The sequence below is a fragment of the Pelodiscus sinensis genome, chromosome Z, assembly GCF_052426305.1.
Source record: "Pelodiscus sinensis isolate ZL-2025 chromosome Z, ASM5242630v1, whole genome shotgun sequence".
NCBI classification, from domain to species: Eukaryota; Metazoa; Chordata; order Testudines; family Trionychidae; genus Pelodiscus; species Pelodiscus sinensis.
The window spans coordinates 35,643,951-35,664,662 of NC_143085.1; the positions used below are offsets into that span (position 1 = coordinate 35,643,951).

The 20,712-nt window shown below is 40.8% G+C and overlaps 1 protein-coding gene across 2 annotated transcripts; it reads left to right on the top strand.

The window, feature by feature from the left end:
- The first annotated feature begins 1,708 nt into the window (after window positions 1-1,708).
- On the top strand, window positions 1,709-20,629 carry ANKRD13A (ankyrin repeat domain 13A). Of its 2 annotated transcripts, XM_075898856.2 has the most exons (16): window positions 1,761-1,915; window positions 3,876-3,932; window positions 4,693-4,825; window positions 5,514-5,638; window positions 6,155-6,200; window positions 6,977-7,120; window positions 7,722-7,917; window positions 8,824-8,890; window positions 10,991-11,072; window positions 12,771-12,829; window positions 13,984-14,114; window positions 14,910-15,067; window positions 15,891-15,995; window positions 17,080-17,231; window positions 17,645-17,712; window positions 18,578-20,629. In XM_075898856.2, the coding sequence occupies exons 2-16, from the start codon at window positions 3,882-3,884 to the stop codon at window positions 18,777-18,779; spliced, it is 1,719 nt and encodes a 572-aa protein (XP_075754971.1). In that variant the 5' UTR covers window positions 1,761-1,915; window positions 3,876-3,881; the 3' UTR covers window positions 18,780-20,629. The 2 variants fall into 2 exon arrangements, with proteins under 2 accessions (XP_075754970.1, XP_075754971.1); XM_075898855.2 differs by lacking the exon at window positions 3,876-3,932 and having other exon boundaries at window positions 1,709-1,915.
- Window positions 20,630-20,712: the final 83 nt, after the last annotated feature.

Below are 20,712 nucleotides of genomic sequence, written 5' to 3' on the forward strand. Positions count from 1 at the left end.
ACTAGCTCCCGAGCCCTCGCAGGTTTACCATAACATTCACTGGGGTATGATCATCCATAAACTTATCTAGAATCCACCCTCTTGCTGTAGCATAGCAGCTAATTAATAGGTGGCTAGAATAGGAAGGGGGCAATCTGCCTGCAAATACAGCAACCTGGACAACTGACCATACGATAAGTATCAGAGGGGTGGTTGAGTTAGTTTGTAACTGGGAAAACTTAAAAAAAACAATGAAAAGTCTAGCAGCACCTTAAAAACTAGCAAAACTTTGTGGATGGCATGGTGAGCTCACACAAAAGCTCATGATACCATCTACATGTTTTGTTAGTCTTTAAGATGCTGCCTAGACATGGGGTTCTCAAACTTTGTGATACTGGGAGCCCCCTCTAAGTTGTTCACGACCCCCAGAGGTCAGGACCCATAGTTTGAGAAACAAGGGTCTAGACTATTAGTTGTTTTTTAAGTTTTTTTCCATATGGTAAGTATTAGCTGCCTCACCTTATGACATCTAACTCCCTACCTAGTTATTTCTCACCCAATCTATACGTGACTAGCCTGGTGGAATGGATCCTGGGAAACCTCAGGGCTAAAACCATATGCCTGTATTCTATGGGCTAAAAGCCAAATGACTCTTAGCTAATGCTGTAGAGCAGATCTATCTCTCCCTTCTCAGTGGTCTCAGTGCCTCTAGGTTTTATATAGATAGATATTAATCTACCCATCAGCCTGTCTCTATACTTACCTATTTGGCTCTTTATCTAAGGTGTCTCCACACTGCACATCCATTTATCCAGCAAATACCTTATTGAAAAGTCACCCAAAAGGGAACTTAGTGCCACCCTCCCCCAACAACGCACTGGCCTGAGTGAGACACACACACACACACACACACACAATGCCACTGCCAAAGATCTGTGCAGGGCAGCCAGCCGCCCTCTTCCAAATCGGCAACCCAAACGAAGGATGGAGAGGAAGCAGCGGCATGCAGCACGCTTGGTGTGCGCGCGGGGCGGAGGGGTAGCATTGCTGCCCTCGCCCAAGATGGCAGCCGAGACGAGAAGCATGGGAGGGTGGATTCCGCTGCCCTCACCAGAGATGGCGGCCGCGGAGTCAGTGCAAGGTGCCACCCTCCTCCAAAACTCGAGCGCCCGGCTTCAAGTGCTAGGAAGGAAGTGCTGCTCGGTCACTGAGCCTTCAGAAGAAACCAATCCCCTGGCGGGGCGGGGGTCGAGCTCCCACTTCGTTCTGTCCCGGGTACTTCCCCCCGCAAGGCAAGGGGCGCGTTTGAGGGATGGGAAGTCCCATTAGCCCGCGAGGGGGCAACATTCTCTTCCTCGGGCTCGCTAGCGGAGCGGCTTTGTGGGAGCCGGCAGCCTCCCCATCCCCATTCCGGGAGCCCAGTGGTTCGTTCCGGCCGCTGGCCTGGCGTGAGACGTTCCAGGGAGAGCAGGAAAGCGGGGGCTGGGGTCAGGAGAGGGGAAAGGTCAGCGCCAGGCTGCAGGGCCCTCTGGAGCGGGGCTTCCCAAGGGGGAGGGGCGCAGGCGGTGGGGGGCTGGGGGCCGGGAGTCTGTGAGGGGTCAAGGAGTGAGGGGGCTGGGGGCCGCTGAGGAAGTGGTGGGGCTGAGGGGCTTGGGAGTCTGTAAGGGATCAGGGTGAGGGGCAGGGGCGTGGGTGCTTTGAAGTGGGGGGTTGAGGAGCGGGGGGTTTGTGAGGCAGCGGAAGGGGGGTTGTCAGTGGGGCTAGAGGTGAGGGATGCGCTGAGGGCACGCGAGGCGCAAAGAGGGGGCAGGGAGGGTTCTGCTGTCTGGTAGGTGGCAGGATGAGTTCTCTAGGTAAGGCGAGTAGCAGGTTTCCTCTGCACGTCTTGGTCTGGAATAATGACTACAGGCAGCTGGATAAAGAGCTGGACGGAAAGGTAAAACTGGCACCAGACCAACATATGGCGCAGTGACTTGTAAGGACAGGGATTTTCCTCTGAAACTGCCGAAAGCAGAATGCAGGATGTGATGGACTGATAATTAGATCTGGGTAATAGATTGTCTATAGGCATTTTATGTGACATGAAGACCTAGAAAGTAACCTTAATTTTAGTGATGTTTCTCTTTCTTAAGCTCTTTGGGGGGATTTGTTTGTTTTACAGGTGTTTGTGGTTATCACCTCAGGCACAGAGAGTACACCCTTTGTCATGCAACTTCTGTGTATTAAATATTTGACTGTCTCTTTTAATAAAGCCAGATTCAAGACATTGAGAGAGATACAGATTGATTGTAAACAACTCTGTTGCTGACAGGAAAATCTTATAAATCATTTGAAGCAGAGCCAATAGACAGATGTGACGGGTACTAATGCTGTTTGCCAGAAAAGCAGCAAATAAGTACCACCTTGAGGGAGGTGAAGAGGAAATAGGGGGGAGAGGTGAAGGGGAAGTATACAGTGAATGTATCAGCTACTGCCAAAGAGAGATACAAATTGACTTTTTCATCAGAATGGCAGCCTCAGTCTATTGAAAATTGAAGGGTTTATTTTTCTTTCTTTATGTTGTATTGACCCAGTATCTTCCTTCCCCTCACACTGATCTGGTGGTAAGATAGCTGCCTTGCAAAAATAGCCAGTGCAGTAATTTCCTTCCTTGTTAAAACACAAAGAGCTTGTTTCAAATGTAGTCCTCTGATCTTCACTGGCTGCCTGAGAAGTAGAAGCCTAGCAGGTTTTGCTAAACTATAGAATCATATAGTGGTAGAAAATAACTGATCATCATGACTAACAGTAGAACAGAGGACACAATAATCCAGCATTTAGGTAAGGGCTGTGATTGAAGTACCAAATGTTAAAAGAAAGGAAGTAGGAAATGTTCAAAAATCTGCATCAGATCCCAAGCAACAAACAGTATTGCATGCTAGTGTAACTTAGGTGACCATGCCTGCTTCAGGAATACTCTGAACTTTGAGATTCAGTTCTGCTTGATATAAACTGCTTTGTACCTGAGACAGTGAGAATATGTTTGGACTCATCAGCTAATGCTACCTTCTTGACATGCACCCTGATAGTCATCCACAATACCAGTTGTAGACTATGAAACACTGGTATTGTCTGAAAGCATGCTTTTTTAATAATCGTGCAATGCTGCTGCTGTCTCTTATTCCCATTAATCTTTGGTCTGTACTAAAGAATTCTCTATAAATTTTACTGAACCTTTTGTTGGATGTCAAATCTTTTAAGGTTAGAACGTTATTAAAATAAACACTTGAATCTTAACAAAGATTTTATTGCCTCAGTTTATTTTTATCTGAATTCTGATATCATCCACGCTGCATAAAGTCCTGTTTATACACATGTAGTCCTGTTCCATGCCCCAAAGATCTTACAGTAGAAGAAGGCAGGCAACATGAAGACAAGACAAGCAACATGAAGAATTGGAAAGACATTCCATGAAGTCTGAAACCTCTCTCTTAAGTGAAAGTTTTAAAAGGCATTCTGGAAGCGTATACTTCCTCTTACATCTTCGGGACAAACTGCTTGCTGTGTGTAACAGATGTGCTGTGATAGATCTTAAGGTATTTAAGGTAGCTCTACCAGATACAATCAGCATATGAAATGATACATGGATATAAAGTACAGCTTCAGGTTAATTGTAGTCCAAAATTCAGATACAGACTTTTCCAAAGTCTAGGTTTTTGGTTTGTTTGTTTGTTTTGTTTGTGAAAGCAAGATTGAAGATCACATGAGCTGCAGCTCTGAAATTAGGATGATTTAACTCAGTTTCCTTATGCTCACTAGTTGGTATTTTAAACATAATGCTGTCAAATAACCGTGTTAAGTTATGTAATAACTTTCCTTTCTTTAGCCCACTATTGACTTTTCCCATTTTCCTTTAGTTATAGATGCTCTTCTGTTTCAAATCTCTAAAGCTAGTAGTGAAAAATATATGTAAGGTATGAGTATGTTATGCTTGCATGTTTTGGCTATTTGTGCCTTGTGTAGTTTCATTTCCTAGTGATTTGTAGAGAATGCATTCACTCTCCATTGTTCTGTGTGTCAGTCAAACAGATGATCTTTTAATTGCCATGTTCTTTCATATACTCACCCCCAAATACAAAATGTATATTGTAAACTATCACCTGCTCTTGTAAACTTTTGCTGATTTTTAGTATGTTGGATATCTTCTATTATAAACTCCAGTGGCCATTTAACTGGTGACCACTCCTGGTAGAAAATAAAAAGAATGGAGCGCTATCTACTCCTAAAATAAACTGCCCATGAAGAATGGGGTGGAAGAGAGGAATAATCTAGACTGTTTGTGCCCCCTCCCTTTTTCTGACCACAGTCACTCCGATGGTGCCCAATTCTATTCCTGTATGATTTTCTGTGCAGAGGTAGGATCAGGCTTTTAAGAAGACAAATAGGCAATTGAGTAGCAATGTCAAAGCAAGTCATGTAGGATAAATTCCCTCTGGGGCACCTGGCATTGGCCACTGTCAGCGGACAGGATACTAGGCTGTATGGACGTTTGGTCTGACTCATCTGGCTGTTCTTACATTCAAGCAATTAACTGTTTTGTAAGAATACATAATACGTATTGAGCTATTACAGCTTATTGCTGAACATCTTTGTTTTAACTTTCTTAAGTGTGTTCTGATGATTTACATTTGATAGCACAGTTTCAATATTAGCTAACTCTTGATTACTCAACAGGATGTAGATCAGCGTGATCCACGGGGTCGGACATTGCTGCACCTTGCTGTTTCCTTGGGCTATATTGAATCTGTCAAAGTCCTCCTTCGACACAAAGCAGATGTTACCAAAGAGAATGCACAGGGTTGGACAGGTAAGAGATCAGCTTCAAGTAGAGATGCAAAATTGCAGTTAATCAGTTAACCAGTTAAAATGTTTAACTGGTTAACCGTTATCCTGCAGGCAGGGGCGGTGGGCCTGACAAGGCTGGGGCAGCACCCAGGACGTGGGCAGGGACTGCTCCAGCCAGGCTGGGCTGGAGCAGCTAGATGCACTGCAGTGTAATGCAATTGTCCTGGCCAGGCTGAAGCGTTTCCTGCCCGTGTCACACCCGGAGCATGTCAGGGCTGGCGCTGCTGCTGCAGCACAGTTTGCTGGGGTCCCAGCTGCCCCCACTTGCAAGGTTGAGTCTGCCAGCACAGGTGATTGATATCCCACCTGTCCCCTCTCAGGGCTAGGGCTGTGGATGCAGACAGGGCTTCCAGACTAGAGCAGCCAGGGTTCTTGCCAGTGCAAGGCTGGGGGCTATAAGGGCTGCTGCCCTGTCTGGGTTCCTACCACCCAGTTTAGTTAACCGGTTACCTATCCAGTAAGCCTAATGCCTACTAGGTAACTGTTTACATTCCTAGCTCAAAGGCAGCTGTATGTTAATAGCTTTCACCTTAAACATTGAAGATCTAAAATCTGTCCCTTATAAATGTCATCTAGCCATGGGATGTGGCTGCAGTGTTTACTTTGTTTTTGTTAATATTAAACCTAGCCTGTGTTTTGATTTCTTGCAGTTTTACATGAGGCTGTAAGCACAGGAGACCCAGAAATGGCACACCTGATTTTACAGCATCGGGACTACCACCAAACATCTGCAACACTTGGAGGAGTTCCTGAGTTACTCCAAAAAATTAATGAGGTAAATGCTTCCTGAGACCTGAATTGCATGCTCATCAGTTGCATCTGGAAGAATTGTTAGTTTGGTTCCATTTTACTTAAATCAACTACTTTAAATTCAGGAGGATGCATTATTCAGTTCATAATTGTGCTTATCAGCAATATATATAAACATATGGGAGACTGTGGAGTTTTTGTTAATATTCCTGTGTCTTGGAAAAGGATGCTTATTCTTCCTATGTCAAAGGCTTAGAGTTATGTGCTTTTGTAGCAGAATAACAAATGAAGAGTAGTTCAGTAATTCAGTGTAATTTTGTTACAGAACAATTTTACACTCTGTGCCCATTATTTTCAATAAATAAAAAATATCAGCTCATGTAAAAATCATACTTATTGATTTCATTGTGCTTACTATCAGGAACATCTCAAAACATCTATTTGCTCTTGTTTCTAAAATGTACATGTGACATGCTGTACTGAATATTAATCTAGTGTTCTCACCCTCATTGGTTCATTGAATACTTTGTTTCTACACTAGACTTCTGATTTTTATGTGGAAATGAAATGGGAATTCACTAGCTGGGGTAAGTTTGTTTTGGGGGGGATTTTTAAAATTTCTTATCTCTAAGTTTTAAGAATTGCTGAAGTAAAAAGTAAGTTTGCAAAGAAAACACACTTGTGCTCTCATTGTGAGTTGAAAGGAAAAAAATATGACATGGGAGCCAAAGTCCTTTGAGACTTAGATTCCTCCTGATCACTTTTGCCTGGTGCACAAACTGTATCCTCCCTGAAAATATCCCTTGGGTTTGTTTTGTTTGTGTTTGTGGGCTTTTTTGCTTGTTTGTTTTTGTTTGTTTTAAAAAGCGAGTACTGTGCAGTAGGTTTCTTCTAAAGACTAAGCCATCCTGACACTTGGGAGACAGTCACACACATGCATTGAGACAGAACATTCAGGAAACTTATTTCTTTACACCACAAAATAGCATTACACCTGAATAGACTTTCTCCAGACCACTACATATTTAGCCATTGTATGAGACAGGATACAAAATTGCATTAGGCCACTGGTCTGTTTTTGTGTTTCATTTCCCTATCGCGTTCATCAATAAATCAAGAATCCGTTCTGATAATCCTTATGTGTTTTGTTATCTAGACATTGATTCATAGGTGTGTGTAAGATTAGAAGGGAATGCTAAAATCCATCTACTTTATGGCCTGCATAACAGACCCTAAAATTTCACCAAGAAATTTCTTTATCAAGCACATATAGATTCTGATTGAGTTTAATCTTCAGACATTGGTCCTGTCTTTTAAGGATTTTTATATTTGCATCTGTGTGTGTCATTTTGTTTCTTTATAGTTCCACTAGTTTCCAGAGTATGTCCAAATGATACCTGTCGGATCTGGAAAAGTGGTGCTAAATTACGTGTTGATATCACGTTATTGGGCTTTGAAAATATGAGCTGGGAACGAGGGAGACGTAGCTTAATTTTCAAGGGAGAAGGTAAATGTTGTTATAATACATTTGATTAATTGATCATAATTGAAATAATAATTGATCATAATTTAAATAGTACACAAACTACACTGACAGACTCTCAGTATTACTGGAAAGGACATATGTAATAAGTTTTATTTTCACATGACTTATTTATGCTGGGATGTGAATTTTCTAGGATTTCAGCTCACTAGGCTAAGTAGAAGTGCTTGGACTTTCTGTTAAGAAAAATCATCTAGAGCAAATATGAATCACTAGAACTTGACTTTACCCTTTTCTCTCGCTCTCAAAAAAAAAAAAAAAAAAAACCTCCAAAGTAATCAGCTGTATTTTTCTTCTTGGAGATCTGAATCTTCATTATTACAGACTGTTAATTCCACTATGCAAAATTATAATAAAAATGACTTAGGCAGGCACGCAGTCTGCTTGAACATCCTTACCTTGTTGGGCAAGTTTTTTAAGTTACTACCACCTAGGTAAATGAGGGAGAAAACTTTGTAAGTCAGCTTTAATTCTCATTTTGGTCTATACTGTGTGTCTTGGTCAGCTCTTTACACTGAAGGTTTGTTCTGAAGTCTGTAGTCCATAAGATATATCTCTTTAACAGATACTGGAGGCTGGGCAGAACTAATTGAGATAAACCATGATGACAAAGTTGTCACGACAGAGCGTTTTGAAATCTCTCAACAAATGAAGTGTTTGACCTTGAGCTCTATGACGCCAGAAAGAAAGGAAGTGGAAAGACGCCTTACATCTCCAATTATTAATACGTGCCTTGATACTAAAAGCATTGCTTTTGAAAGGTAAGGTATTTAAGCTTCTGTTAATGAACAAGTTCTCCAGGTACAAATATGCACGATGATTATACTTGCAGTGTAGTTTTAAAAAAGGCTTGTATTGTGTATCTTAAAATAATAATGGTGTGTAACCATAACACTGTATATTGTTCTATGTAGACACTTTTTAAAACCATTGTTATAATTGCTAGAAGAAGTGTGGGGGGATTTTTTGGTTTGGTGTTTTACTCCAAGAAAGAAATGTTTGTCCAAACATGGGTGCAGAATTGCAGCCAGTGAGGACAGCAGCTATCCAAATCACTGATTCCAATGGATGTGTAAAGATTTCTTTCTCTCTTGAATAGCAAGATGTACTTAAGGGGTAAGATTTTAAAATGTTTAAGACTTAAGATTCAGAGGCTTTCAATGAAACTTACATTTCCAAGTATCTAAATTAATTAAGAAAATGGGACTTAGAAGCATTTGAAAATATCACTTGATTCATAGATAATTGTTGTTTTGGCTCTACCAATCCAGTTCCCCAACTGTCAGCTATGTGTTGCTGTTTAAAATTAAGGTCAGCAAGTTAGGAATTTTTGATTTTTGTAAAAGGAGGCTATCTGCGGTTTTCAGAACCTCCCAGTTCTTAGTTGGTCAGATATTCACATCACAAACTAAAGGCACAGTTCATTGATCTTTGCAGTTAAGCCAAAATCGGAATGAAAACAGAAATTAAACTATTCTCTAAGTCCTATGTTGGTGTTGCTATTTGCAAGGTCATCTTATGTCTGTGCTGTTCCTCTTCTCTAGCACTCTTATATTTAATACCTCTTAAAACATTGTCCAGGTTAAAAATTATTTAGGAAAATAGGGACTAGGAGCTAACTATAAGCTACAAATACATAGACAATTGTTCTTTCCTTTGTTTATTAGAAATACGTCTGGATTTTGGGTCTGGAGGACTGAGAAAGCAGAAGGTGTTAATGGTTATGTAGCAAAGGTAAAAAGTAGTTATTTACAACTAAGATGTCTTATAGCTAACTGAATTATAATTGTTACCTTCTGTATCCCCTGCAGATCTTGGATTTTTATAGCACCCTTTGGTATCTGTAACTTGTTTGGCATGGAAATGAAGTGTAAATAATGTCAATTCCAGCTATGTAATTTTCATAGCTGGAGTTGCATATCCTTACTTCGACCTTCCCATATAGTGTAGACCAGGTCTTAAACAGTATGGTGATGACTGAACATGGTGGAAGAACCTGTTAGAATAGAATCTATAGGACCTCTGCTGCATCTGTTGCTCAAGTTAAAACTACAGAAAGGGAAAACATTGCTTTTGGATTTTATTCCTGCCTCTGTCACTGAGTCCATAACATCACATGGGCAAATTAAGTAAACAAACCTTTTCACTTGGGATGCTAACTGTTCCTCATTTTTGAGTGCCTAAATTGATTATCCAAAGGTTTTATTTTTTGTTTTGTTTTGTTTTTGCAAAAGAGCTGAGAACATCCAACTGCAACTGAGGTCAATGGGAGAGGTACTCTGAACATAGTATTTTCTAAGTACTGTATTCTGAAAAATAAGGTCTTTGACTTGTCAACTTGGTTACTTAAAATTTGTTGACACTTCTTGCCTTAATTGCTCTGTGATTTAGATCTTTGTGTGTAAAATGGGGATTATTTTTACTTAGATCATAGGATTATTAAGATAAATTAATTAATCTTTGTAAAGAACTGAGATACTACAAGGAGAGCACCACAGGAGACCATGAAGAAATGTTAATTTACCTTTGGTGAAGGATTTGGATGATGGGTAGTCTGCTACATTATTTACTACACATTTAATGAGGATAAAAATAAATAATGAATAGCTTTCCATTGAATGAACACTGTCCATCTCTGGTGCTATCTGCCATATAATTAAATAGTACAATAATGTAAATGCTCAAGCAGGACAATTTAATGCCATGGTGTCCAACCAGTTCTGAAGCAGTAGCCACTATAGCAAACTAGCCCCACTCAACCAGCCAAATAACCCCATAGTTGGCTTGAACAAGCCATACTCAACTGGCCAAATAGCCACATGTGCCTAGCCTGTTGGAAACCAGAGATTTAAAGTTACTTTAACTCTAGCATTTCTTAACATTGAGTGTTTGTTTCTCTTTGCAAACTTATTGTTTTTTTTAATGGGGTGGGGGGTTGTTAAAGTGTAGTGATTTAAACCTGTACAATTGACCCATGTGAAACTAAAATCCTTTGAAGCTCTAATATGGTCAAAAAAAATGTAAATGGAACTTTTTTACTCCTCTGGTTGCTTGGACTCAAACCAGCGAGGTTTAAATTATATCACTGCTACAGAACCACTCCTAAGTAGAGAGCAGAATACCTTCTAGTTGCATATTCAAAGTAATCATCGGCTAAATTCCACCTGCAGAATGGTATCAGTGACTTTTAAGTAGAAAGAGAGAGAGCACATACTAACTTCTTTTCCCTGTCCCTTCTCCCTCAAAATTAACATCCTTAGTTTAAAGTGCCCATCCACTTTCGTTTGGAGCCAGCTTTATTAACAGGAAATTTATCTTCCAGCACCTGAATCTTCTCCCAAGAGTCCCTGCCAGGGCTAGACCTAGTTCTCAGTGAATCCAATGACAATGTCTTGAACTTTTGCTGCTGTAGGATTGGGCTTAAATGACTCATGCTTGCTTGTTTTCCTTTAAGGGATTTTTGAATAGGTATTTTTGTATTGATTCTAGCTGCTTGCCCAGCTTATGGTTGTCTAGCTCAGCATTATCAGAGACTCTGTCAAAGTAATGACATTACAATATTTATGTATAATCTTTTCAGCACTTCATGGGAAAATGCATTAAATAGGTAGATCACACATTTGTGTTTCACAGATTTCTATATGTTAAAAGTAGGCAGATTGTTGGTTTTTCCTCTTTCCCCTCCTTCTTGGTTTAAACTTTTGAACTTGTTGCTTGAGCATCTGTAAAGATGCTGCTTTTCTTATCTTTAATGTGGGTCCTGATCTGTGACATTAGCCCCTAAGAGTGATGAGTCGTAATACATAAGATAGATAATAATATATCTTTTTAAAGGTGTATACAGCAAACAATGTGAATGTAGTCACAAAAATCCGAACAGAACATTTGACAGAAGAAGAGAAAAAAAGATATAAAGGTAACTTCCCCTTGGTTATCTGAAACTAAATAGAACATTTTGTTAAAATCTTTGTTCAAAGAGACAGGACGTAACCTTTGTGCACAGCACATGGGTGGTGCAGAGTAACCAAGTAAGTTACTTTCACTTGCCTCTGAACCTGCTCTAGCTAATTCCAATTGCTGTGTACCTGAGATGGCTTATTACTTGTCTCTCTGAAGTTTTAATGTAAGTGTGAATAATTCTGTGTAGTTTTGATTATATTTCTAGGGAAAAAGTGTTTTGAAAACTATTATCAGGGTTTCCTCTAAAGTAGTGGTCTGCAACCTTTCATGGCTGCCGGGCATCCAGGGACGGGGCTGCTCACGCACCGCGCTTCCGGGGGTGGGGCCACGCATGCGCCGCATGCCCAGGGGTGGGGGCTGCCCACGCGCCCTGAGCCCAGGGCCGGCACCACGCATGTGCTGTGCACCCGGGGCAGGGGTTGCCCACATGCTCTGGACCAGCACCGCACATGTGCCACGCGCCCACGGCAGGGGCTGCCCACGCGCCCTGAGCCCAGGGCTGGCACCGGTGGGTGCCATGGGGACCACTGCGTTGGGGACCACTGCTCTAAAGCATGAATGGGCCATCGATCTGGCCTGCCAAAACATTTGATCTTGTCTGCTATGATCCTCCAGACTGCTAATGTCCCACAGCGCAGCAGTGCACTTAAGCAGGCTACCTGTCTGCCACAGCCCCACATACTGCTCAAAGCAACCGACTGCTGGGGCAAGTGTGTCCCTGCATGCAATGCTCCTTGGGAGGAGAGCAGGGGCAGCAGATCTGCATGTGCTTTCCCTACCCCAACACTGTCCTCACAGCTCCCATTGGCCAGAAACCAGTCAGTGCTTCCAAGAGGTGCATAGAGCTGTGCTTGCTCTAGCAGCCAGCTGCTTTGAACAGTGTGTGGGGCTGCAGCAGGCAGGCAGCCTCCCTGAGCATACTGCTAGGCCACCATCTGGGAGTTGCCTAAAGTAAGCATCACCCAGCCAGAGTCTGCTCCTGGAATCCTTCTCCTGCACCCCAACCTCCTGCTCCAAGTCACAACCCACTCTGCAACCTAATCCCCTGCCCAGAGCTCCCTCCTGCACCCAAACTCTTGCCCTCCCCTTCTCTAAAGCTTCAGAAGGTGGTATCCTCCGCTATGGTTTCTTTTTCTGTCCCTGCATATTCTCTGCCCTGAAAGCCTCTGTACTTTCATTTCATATCTATTTACTTTACCTGCCTTAAAATGTCCACATTAGTTTTGTATTCTTATATCTGGGGTACATATTAAGATTATAGTAGAAGGTAGAAGCAAGCCAGACAATAACCTTGTGTGGGGAAACAAATGCCTTTCAGCAGTTTTCAGACACTCCCAAGAACAAGGTAGAGTGGACAATGATGATACATTTTTAGATGGTCCGGATGTTAGTGTCCTTTAAAATCATTGTCCCTTCCTTCTCACCTTCTATTCATTTTATTCATCAATCCTGGGCTTTTCGGAGAGTTAATCAAAAACCAGCCTCGCTGTAGTTCTCCCATGTTGAATGAGCAGTGCAAACAAGACTGTGTCTATCAGCTGCCTGTGGAGCTTGGGCTTCCCTTGTCTCTGAGCCTGAATTGATGCATGAGCACTTCTCTGTGTGTTAAACTCTTCTAACTAGCCTACCCTTCTCTCTTCCTTTTCTTCTCTAGCTGACAGGAGTCCACTGGAATCTTTTCTGGGTACTGTAGAGCATGAGTATGGGGCACAGGTGAGTAAAATGCTTCTCTCATCATGTTAAAAGCAGTCACTGCAGTGTTGAGAAGTAACACAAATGAGTTAAGTAAAGTTTTTGCCAAAATTTCACCAAAACTGTTTCTTTAGTTATAGAAATGTAGTTCAAACGCTGGGTTCTAGAATTACACTTGAAAATTTCAGTCCTTCCACCATTGCCTCATGCACCCCAAAATGTTGCTGTAAGAGAGTAGTTCTATCTTTCCTTGTGAAGAAGCCCGTGAGTGGGGGAGGGTCTTGGAATCTGGAAGGAAGATTGGGAAACTGGGCTGCTGGAGTGAGGTGAAAATCAGGGTTTGCTATGGGCTTCTGTTCTTACCACCACTCCCCTTCTTCCCCCCAAAAAGAGACTAGAATAACCAAATGTACTGACACAGAAAGCTTGCAGACCTGCATTGTTTTGAAGACCCAAAGTTTCAGTGGTGACCCAGCCATACAAAGAAGTACAGTAGCTTGGGGGTACAAGTGCTGCAGCAGCATGCTAGCATATAACAACTCTGAGAAAAGGGAGATGTCCTTGGGCTCTGTATGGAGTGTGAATTTATTGATGTTACCAGCCTTGCATAAGAGCAAATGTTTTTACACCTGTACAAGTTTATAGATGAGCAGGTAATGGATTTACCAGCTGGTGGCTTTGCCATGGGTTTTGCTGAGGATCTTGTATGGATGAATAGGGACTCTTTCTGCTTGGATTTGAGGTCCCCACTTTATGTATTCAGTGTAGTTGTAACTATGTCCATCCCAGAATATTAGAGACAAGGTGGGTGAGGTAATGTCTTATATTGAGCCAACTTCTGTTGGTGAGTGAGATAAGCTTTTGAGCTGCATATAACTCTTCTTCATAGTTTTTATATTAGGCATATTAAATCCTCACACCATTCTAGTTTGGCCTAATTTTTGTGGCGACAAGTTGTACTATCTTTGGAAAACATTCAAAACCCTCATGGAAAGCACTATATTAGTGTCTAGATCTGTTTTAGTCTGTTGTACCTGTGTGTTCATTTCACTATTGATCTCACCTAAACTGTGTTATGCAGTTGTCACTTAGGCTTCACTAGAATCTGAGATAGGGAGCCATCTACTCTCCTACAGAAAGCTTCAGCTGCTATTATGTGCTGTTTATTTTTACAGGATCTCACAACAGAATTCGCCACAATGAATAACCCAACAGCCATTACTCTGGAAGAATATTTTGACCCAAAGTTTGATCTGAAAGATAGGGACATAGGAAGACCTAAAGAAGTCACTATTAGAACACAGAAGTAAGAAATGTTAATGTATAACTTTAAATGACCCTGTCTTAAACTCTTCCTGTTTGATGACAGCTTGCTTCGATTCTCCTCCAGTGTTTTGCTTTCAGAAACCATATTGTAAATTTCTAATATAATTCACTTTATTTAGGGAGTGGGGATTGAATTAAGGGTGGCATTTTCAAAAGCACTTAGCTTTGGCCTACCCATGTTCCCTATAAAACCAGTGGGAGGAGAGTTAAGTGAATGCTAACCATATTAGTAAAAGCCTACTGTTAATACAAGTGTACAGTGACAGTCTGTCCAAAGGCTCTGGAGGCTGAAATCTATCAGCAAACTAAATGCAACATGGACAGTACCAACACTAACTTCTCCCATGCGGTGCCTCAAGTCTGAAGGGGAGTGAAATTTGGTCTGTGTGTTGCTGATCTTCAGCCTCTGAGACTTCCAGCGAGGGTGACGTTTTATGAGGTTTAATTTCTGAGATACACAAATCTCTCTGCTGGAAACATAACCGACATCACCATTCGACTGCATGCACTCTTAGGTGGTAATTATTCTTGGCTCTCACTGCTTACCTGGATTATAATACATATAAGCCACAGGTTGAAAAAAAAAAAAAAAAGCTTGTATCGCAGTATGTGCTAGAACTGTATAATTCATTCTCTAACCCCAGTGGTATTATCATCAGATAATAGAATATGTATTTTGCTACATGTATAGTAGAAAAGTTCAGACTTTTTATTTAGGGAGTGGGGCTAAAGTTCAGACTTTTCTAATATCCTCTTGTATAACTCACTGTTACAGGTTTAAAGCAACCTTGTGGATGTGTGAAGAATTCCCCCTCTCTCTCGTGGAGCAAGTCACCCCAATCATTGATCTGATGGCCAGAGCTAGTGCTCATTTTGCTAGACTTAAAGATTTCATCACTTTGGAATTTCCACCTGGATTTCCTGTCAAAATTGGTACAGTTCAGCAATCTTTTGCATTTAGCCTCTTTCTTCATTTCCATCTGCTTTTCTTCATGTTCTTCAACCGCAGCACAAAAGTTTAAAAGCGGGGACAAAAATTAAAATACATTTCATTTTCTAAAAATACTACCTGTCATCCTGTCCATCTCCCAGTCAGAGAATCTGGAAAAATGCTGAGCCTTACCATGTATCTGATGGGCATTAAAATCTAAGCTCTGAAGGACCAAGCAGGGAAGCGAATTCCAAAGGCAAGGACACCTCGCTAAGAACTAGTTATTGCTAGTCCTTTCTGTTAGAAAGTTGGTTTTCGTGACTGCAACAGTTTCAGACTCTCAAGATATCACCCCTCTTCACCCAAAGTTGGGACTCAAATAATTGGGGGTTTATATAGGTCCAACTCATCATCTTAAACTTCACTGAGGTGGCCGCAGCAAGTCAAGAAGATGTTTTATATGCTCTCTTCCTGGAGCTGTGGCCTAATAAACAGGCCATCGCTGCAGTCTACACTAGCTGCAACCTCCAAATGACATAAAGATGTGTTCTTGTGAAGAGTGCATTGCAGTGATCAGCATCTAGTGTGCCGGGGTAGGAGTTTGGTTAACTTTTCTGTGAGTGTAATGCTTACTCAGTGCTAAATTATGAGACGGACAGATTACTGAAATCTTTTCTGTGGTAAAGTGGGGTGGCATTTCACTGTACAGCTACATAACATCTGTGAAATTTGAGCATGTATAAAAGTCCGTTGCTGTTGCTGTAACCTGAAATGTATGTGGTTCTGCTGAGCCTTATAGAAATCTTGTATGTCTTCCATTTACAGAAATTCCCTTGTTTCATGTGCTTAATGCTCGAATTACATTTGAAAATGTTAATGGCTGCAGGACAGCTGAGGAAAGGTCATCACAAACTGATGAAGGTGCACAGTGTGAGTTGGATAACCAGGTGTAAAGCTCTGGTAGTTTTACGCAATGTTTACTTGGTATATTTGGGATGTGTAGAATAAAGAAAACCTGTCTGTGTACTGTATAGACTTCAACTTATGAGACTACAGTAGGTTGTAGTCCTTATTGTAACTGATCTGGAAAGCCGTATGTATAGTAAAATATCTAAGTGACTGGAATGGGTATCCACCAATCCAATTAACCCTTTCTCATTTCAAACCTCTACACAGTTGCCTCTTCAAGGTTAACTCCTTGGGTACTGGAGACTAGTGTCCTTGCCTTTACTTTTTATACAAAACCTATACATCTGAGAAGTACAATGGCAGAGCAGCAGCAGATTAGCTTCCAAGCATACATAAAAACAGTACAATGGGGCAGATGTGCACAATCATGGGAAACATTGCACATGTATAATACATTCCCCTGTGAGCTTCTGACAAATTTCTGCTAGAAATCAGCAGCCTTACTGATAGATTGGGTACTCTTCAGTGTCTTTTAAGTTTTTGGCAAACTTGTCTCTTTTTTGTTTTTACTTATCAATGTACAATGGAGCCTGCTCAGTTCTTTGGTGCCACATGTTTGATTTCCCTACTGTGAAACTTGCTGGTGCCATGTCATTTATGTTCTGTTTTTTCCTTTATCTTGGCTGCTCTGTAAGCCTCTTGGCACCTTATTTGCATAGGGCATACTTACTAGGGTGGTTTGTCTGAACTGCAGGCCAAGACTGTAATAGGGCTAAAAAAAGAACTAGGTAAGTGCATAGGGGATCGGTCCATCAGTGGCTAATGGGCAGGATGCACAACAATGTTGTGAAGTGTCCCTAGACTCTGTTTGCCAGAAGCTTGACAAGGGCAATAGGGAATGGATCACTTGATGATTATCCACCTGAAGCTCCTGGCATTGGCCACTGATAGAACACAAGATGCTGATGAGATGAACTGTTGTTCTGATCCAGTATGGCCATTCTTAGAGTCTTGTTTTGTATTATTTATAGAAATGAAAGTGGGCTTTGGGCATTAATTGTTGGATTAACAAACTGTAAGAGTACAATATCTTTAACTTCTACAGCCTCTAACTTTGAGGTCGACCAGTCTGTGTTTGAGATCCCCAAATCTTACCACACTCAGGATGATGGTAGGAACTTGCGTGTGCAGGATGAAGATAATGAAATAATGCAGTTTGCTATTCAGCAGAGTTTGTTGGAATCCAGTGGAAATAAAGTAAGTCTGTATTGCAAGCTGTTTAATATTTTTTCTCTTTCTAGATAAAATGTAGTATGTCTTCTTTTTTGACTTGGAAAGATTGGCTCGGCTAGTTTAAAGATGAAATACCTGTTAACTCTGTATTATGTTACTAATACTTAGGTGATCTTCCTCTTTCAGCTGTCTATTAACCACCAAAGCAATATTTCTTTATTTTAACATGAGCTGTATATAGTAAGACACATCACTAAATTCATACCAGGGTATATATAGTTTCTACAGGAATAGATATCGCAGTTTTCAAAAAATCTTAACATTTTTTAAACTTGTCACAGCAAATATCAATGAGAGATTCATGCATGACTGCGAAATGACTTTCAAGCATGACTTGCATTGCTTAATCACTGTGGTACTTTCTTCCCCTTCCCCAGGAAGCCTTAGGAATGCACTCCAATGGAGCGGTTGCTTATGCACAGGACTTTAATATACAGTATCAAAGGTAATGTCAGCTTCTAAAATTTTTAAACGTGCCAGGCCAGGTTTTTGGACTAGAGTCTAAACACCTCCAATAGTAAACCAAAGGTATGCTGCACTTTGTCTAGACAAGTAGGACAGTGCCCAATCATGGCATAGCAGAAGAACAGAAGCCCAGATCACTTATTTTTTGATGCTCCAAGAAGAACCTCAAATGAGTCTCTTTGTATAGTAGAATATGGGCTTGCTACCTCAGTCTTAGGATAGGAGTTTGAATTTCTTTGACCATCCCATGATCACCCTTTAAACAAAGGATCTTTTATCTAACTCAGAATTCAAGGTTCTCTTTTTTTCCTCCTGCAACCCCTCTAAAAAGTGTCTTAATTCTAATTTACTACACATTGGGCACTTAAGGAGAAGTTTCCCCCCATACTAAGGAACCTGTTACAAATGTAGGAGCAAACTTTTAATGGCCCTCTGAAAACAGGCTGTTGTACCTGTAGATTATTCCTCTTGCAGATGCAAAGGAGTTTTTGTGCATGCATAAAGAATATTTCTCTACCAGCTTACTTCATTCATGATTGTGCTTATAAATTGAGTGCACGTTGAGGCCTGCTCAAAACTTAGCCATTATGAAGTAGATCTTCGATGGCAGGAACTCTCGGGAACTTTCAGAGAAAAATGAATTTCATATTCAGAAATTGCATGACGACTTTTTCATAGAATGCAATCCTCTCTGAAACTGTCCTGGGGGTTGCTTATTTCCCCTCAGGAAAGGGAGGCTATGTACCAGATTGAGAGTCTCTTGGAGACATCATTCAAAGACTGATAGGAAGAAAATGAAATCAGAATAGGATATGTAACTTGAAACTGTGTTTCTCTCTCTCCAGGGCACTTCAGGAGAGCTATATCATTACTAGTTCAAGTAATCCACACATAAGCATCCCAAGTGAGTCTTCCAGTTTTGATAAAGACTTGCAGCTTGCCATGGAATTGTCTGTCAGAGAGCAACAGGAGCAGGAGAAACGGCACCGTGAAGAGGAAGAAGAAGAACTTAAGCAAGCTTTGCAGCGCTCTCTCACAGAAAAATAGTCTTCCATGGAGCCTCTGAAACAGAGATGCCTCAGTATGCGTGTTATTGAGGGCTGCAGTAGCTAGGGCCCCGAGGACCACTCTTGGGCTGCATAAGTAAAGGACATTCTAGCCCCCAAAAGGTCACATTTAACATAGAGATGTGGTCCAGAAATGCTACAGCTTTCTACATGCAGTCTCCATCTTGGTCTCAGTGGCCTGACGTATTGTGTGTGGACACCTGCAGTTTCTGTGGGCTGCAGCCTCCATGATTAAAGGTGAGGGCAGCTGTAGAATTCCAGGATCTGAATTTGGCTCCCAGGCCATGTCCTGTTCAAAAATTTCATGAAGGGAAAAGAGAAAAATATCAGAGAACAACTGGAAATCTTGCCTGTGCTATATATGTAGGAGTTCAGCAGTGTTTGAGAAACTGGTACGTAAGGAGTTCAGAAGAGAAACTTCCTTAATACCTACCAAAGAAATATTACTCTGTTCAGTCTTGTCTAGTAATTGAATGCCAGTCACTGTTTCTTCCCTAAATGGGGAGGAGAATTTGTGAATTAGTCTTTTTGCTGCAACAAGTGTTTTTCCATTAGGTCTGAGTGCACATGGCTAAGGAAATTTTCTCTTTTCAGATACTGAGTATTTAAAATGCAGCATGCTTATCAACATAGCTGATTTTTAAACTTGAAGAATTAATTCTGACTAAAGGTGCTTTCAAGATGTAAACTTATGCTCTCTGGCCAAAGGCAAAAGAGATAGCTAATAGAAGTTTTTTACCTTGAAAAGGGATGACCTGTTAATTCAAATACATATCTCTCTGTAGTGATTCAAGGCCATCTAATTCACACAATCAGAGTGCAGCAAGAAAATACATAGCAGAAGTAGGTGGTTTTTTAAAAGATCCATTTACTTTTTTGTGAAAGAAATTTGCACTTTGATTTGATTTCTCATGCAGAGAAATTAAGTGAAATTTTCATTTATGCCTAAAGTAAGTTCTGCCATCTCAAAGGGAAATACCAAGATTGTTTTTAAGTCAAATGTAACTCTTTCCTGTGAATACATATTTTTTTATCTAAATCTCTTTATTGATTTAAGACAAACTAATACAATAGAATTACTTTTAGGGAATCTTTTAGTATCACAAGCAATACATAAGTGTACTTTAACCGAGTTTTCTCAGGTCTTTTCATATTATATATTTTTAGTTCTTTTGTCTGCACTTCTATAAATGTATACAACATACATGCTGTGATTGTCAAATGCATTCCTCCAGGACATACTATGCATCCACGGGAAAGCCTTATTGCAGTAATACATATTACTGAGCAATATTTCTTACTTTATAGCTGGCAGAAGTGCAAAGACACCTATGGTACATGTGGTCCTATCCTGCATTTATTACTCAGGCAAAACACAGGGCTGCCTCTGGCCCTATGTAACATACTATTAACCAGTATAACTTGCAATAAAATGGACAAAGTTGTAATCAGTAACGGTAATTTAGACTCAATTTTATACCGTATAATCATCCATTTGTTTATGTAACAATCAGATTAAACATTTTCTTGTATGCACATTTGTACCAGTATGATCTGTGCCATGTTTGTTTCAGATGATGCAACATGTATTTCATAAAACTGTCACTTCACTCCTGAATAGTTTATTTGGGATTAGCTGCAACGCTGTCACTTGCTACCCATAAGCAGCTCTACAATTATTGCTCCTCTTTTTGAAGAGAGACTTGCAGTAATTGTCACACTTACCTGAAAGAGACTATCGCCTTTCGTGCGGTTTTTAACAAGGTGTGAAGTAACAGAACATTCAGGTTTTTTCCTCAAGTGAAAATAAAGAGCATTGTTCCCTTTTAAGAGTATTTGTCTGGTAGTATGATTACTAATAGAAAACCAGCAATTTATTTTCTGTGCTTTGGTCACTGTAAACTAAATGTTCA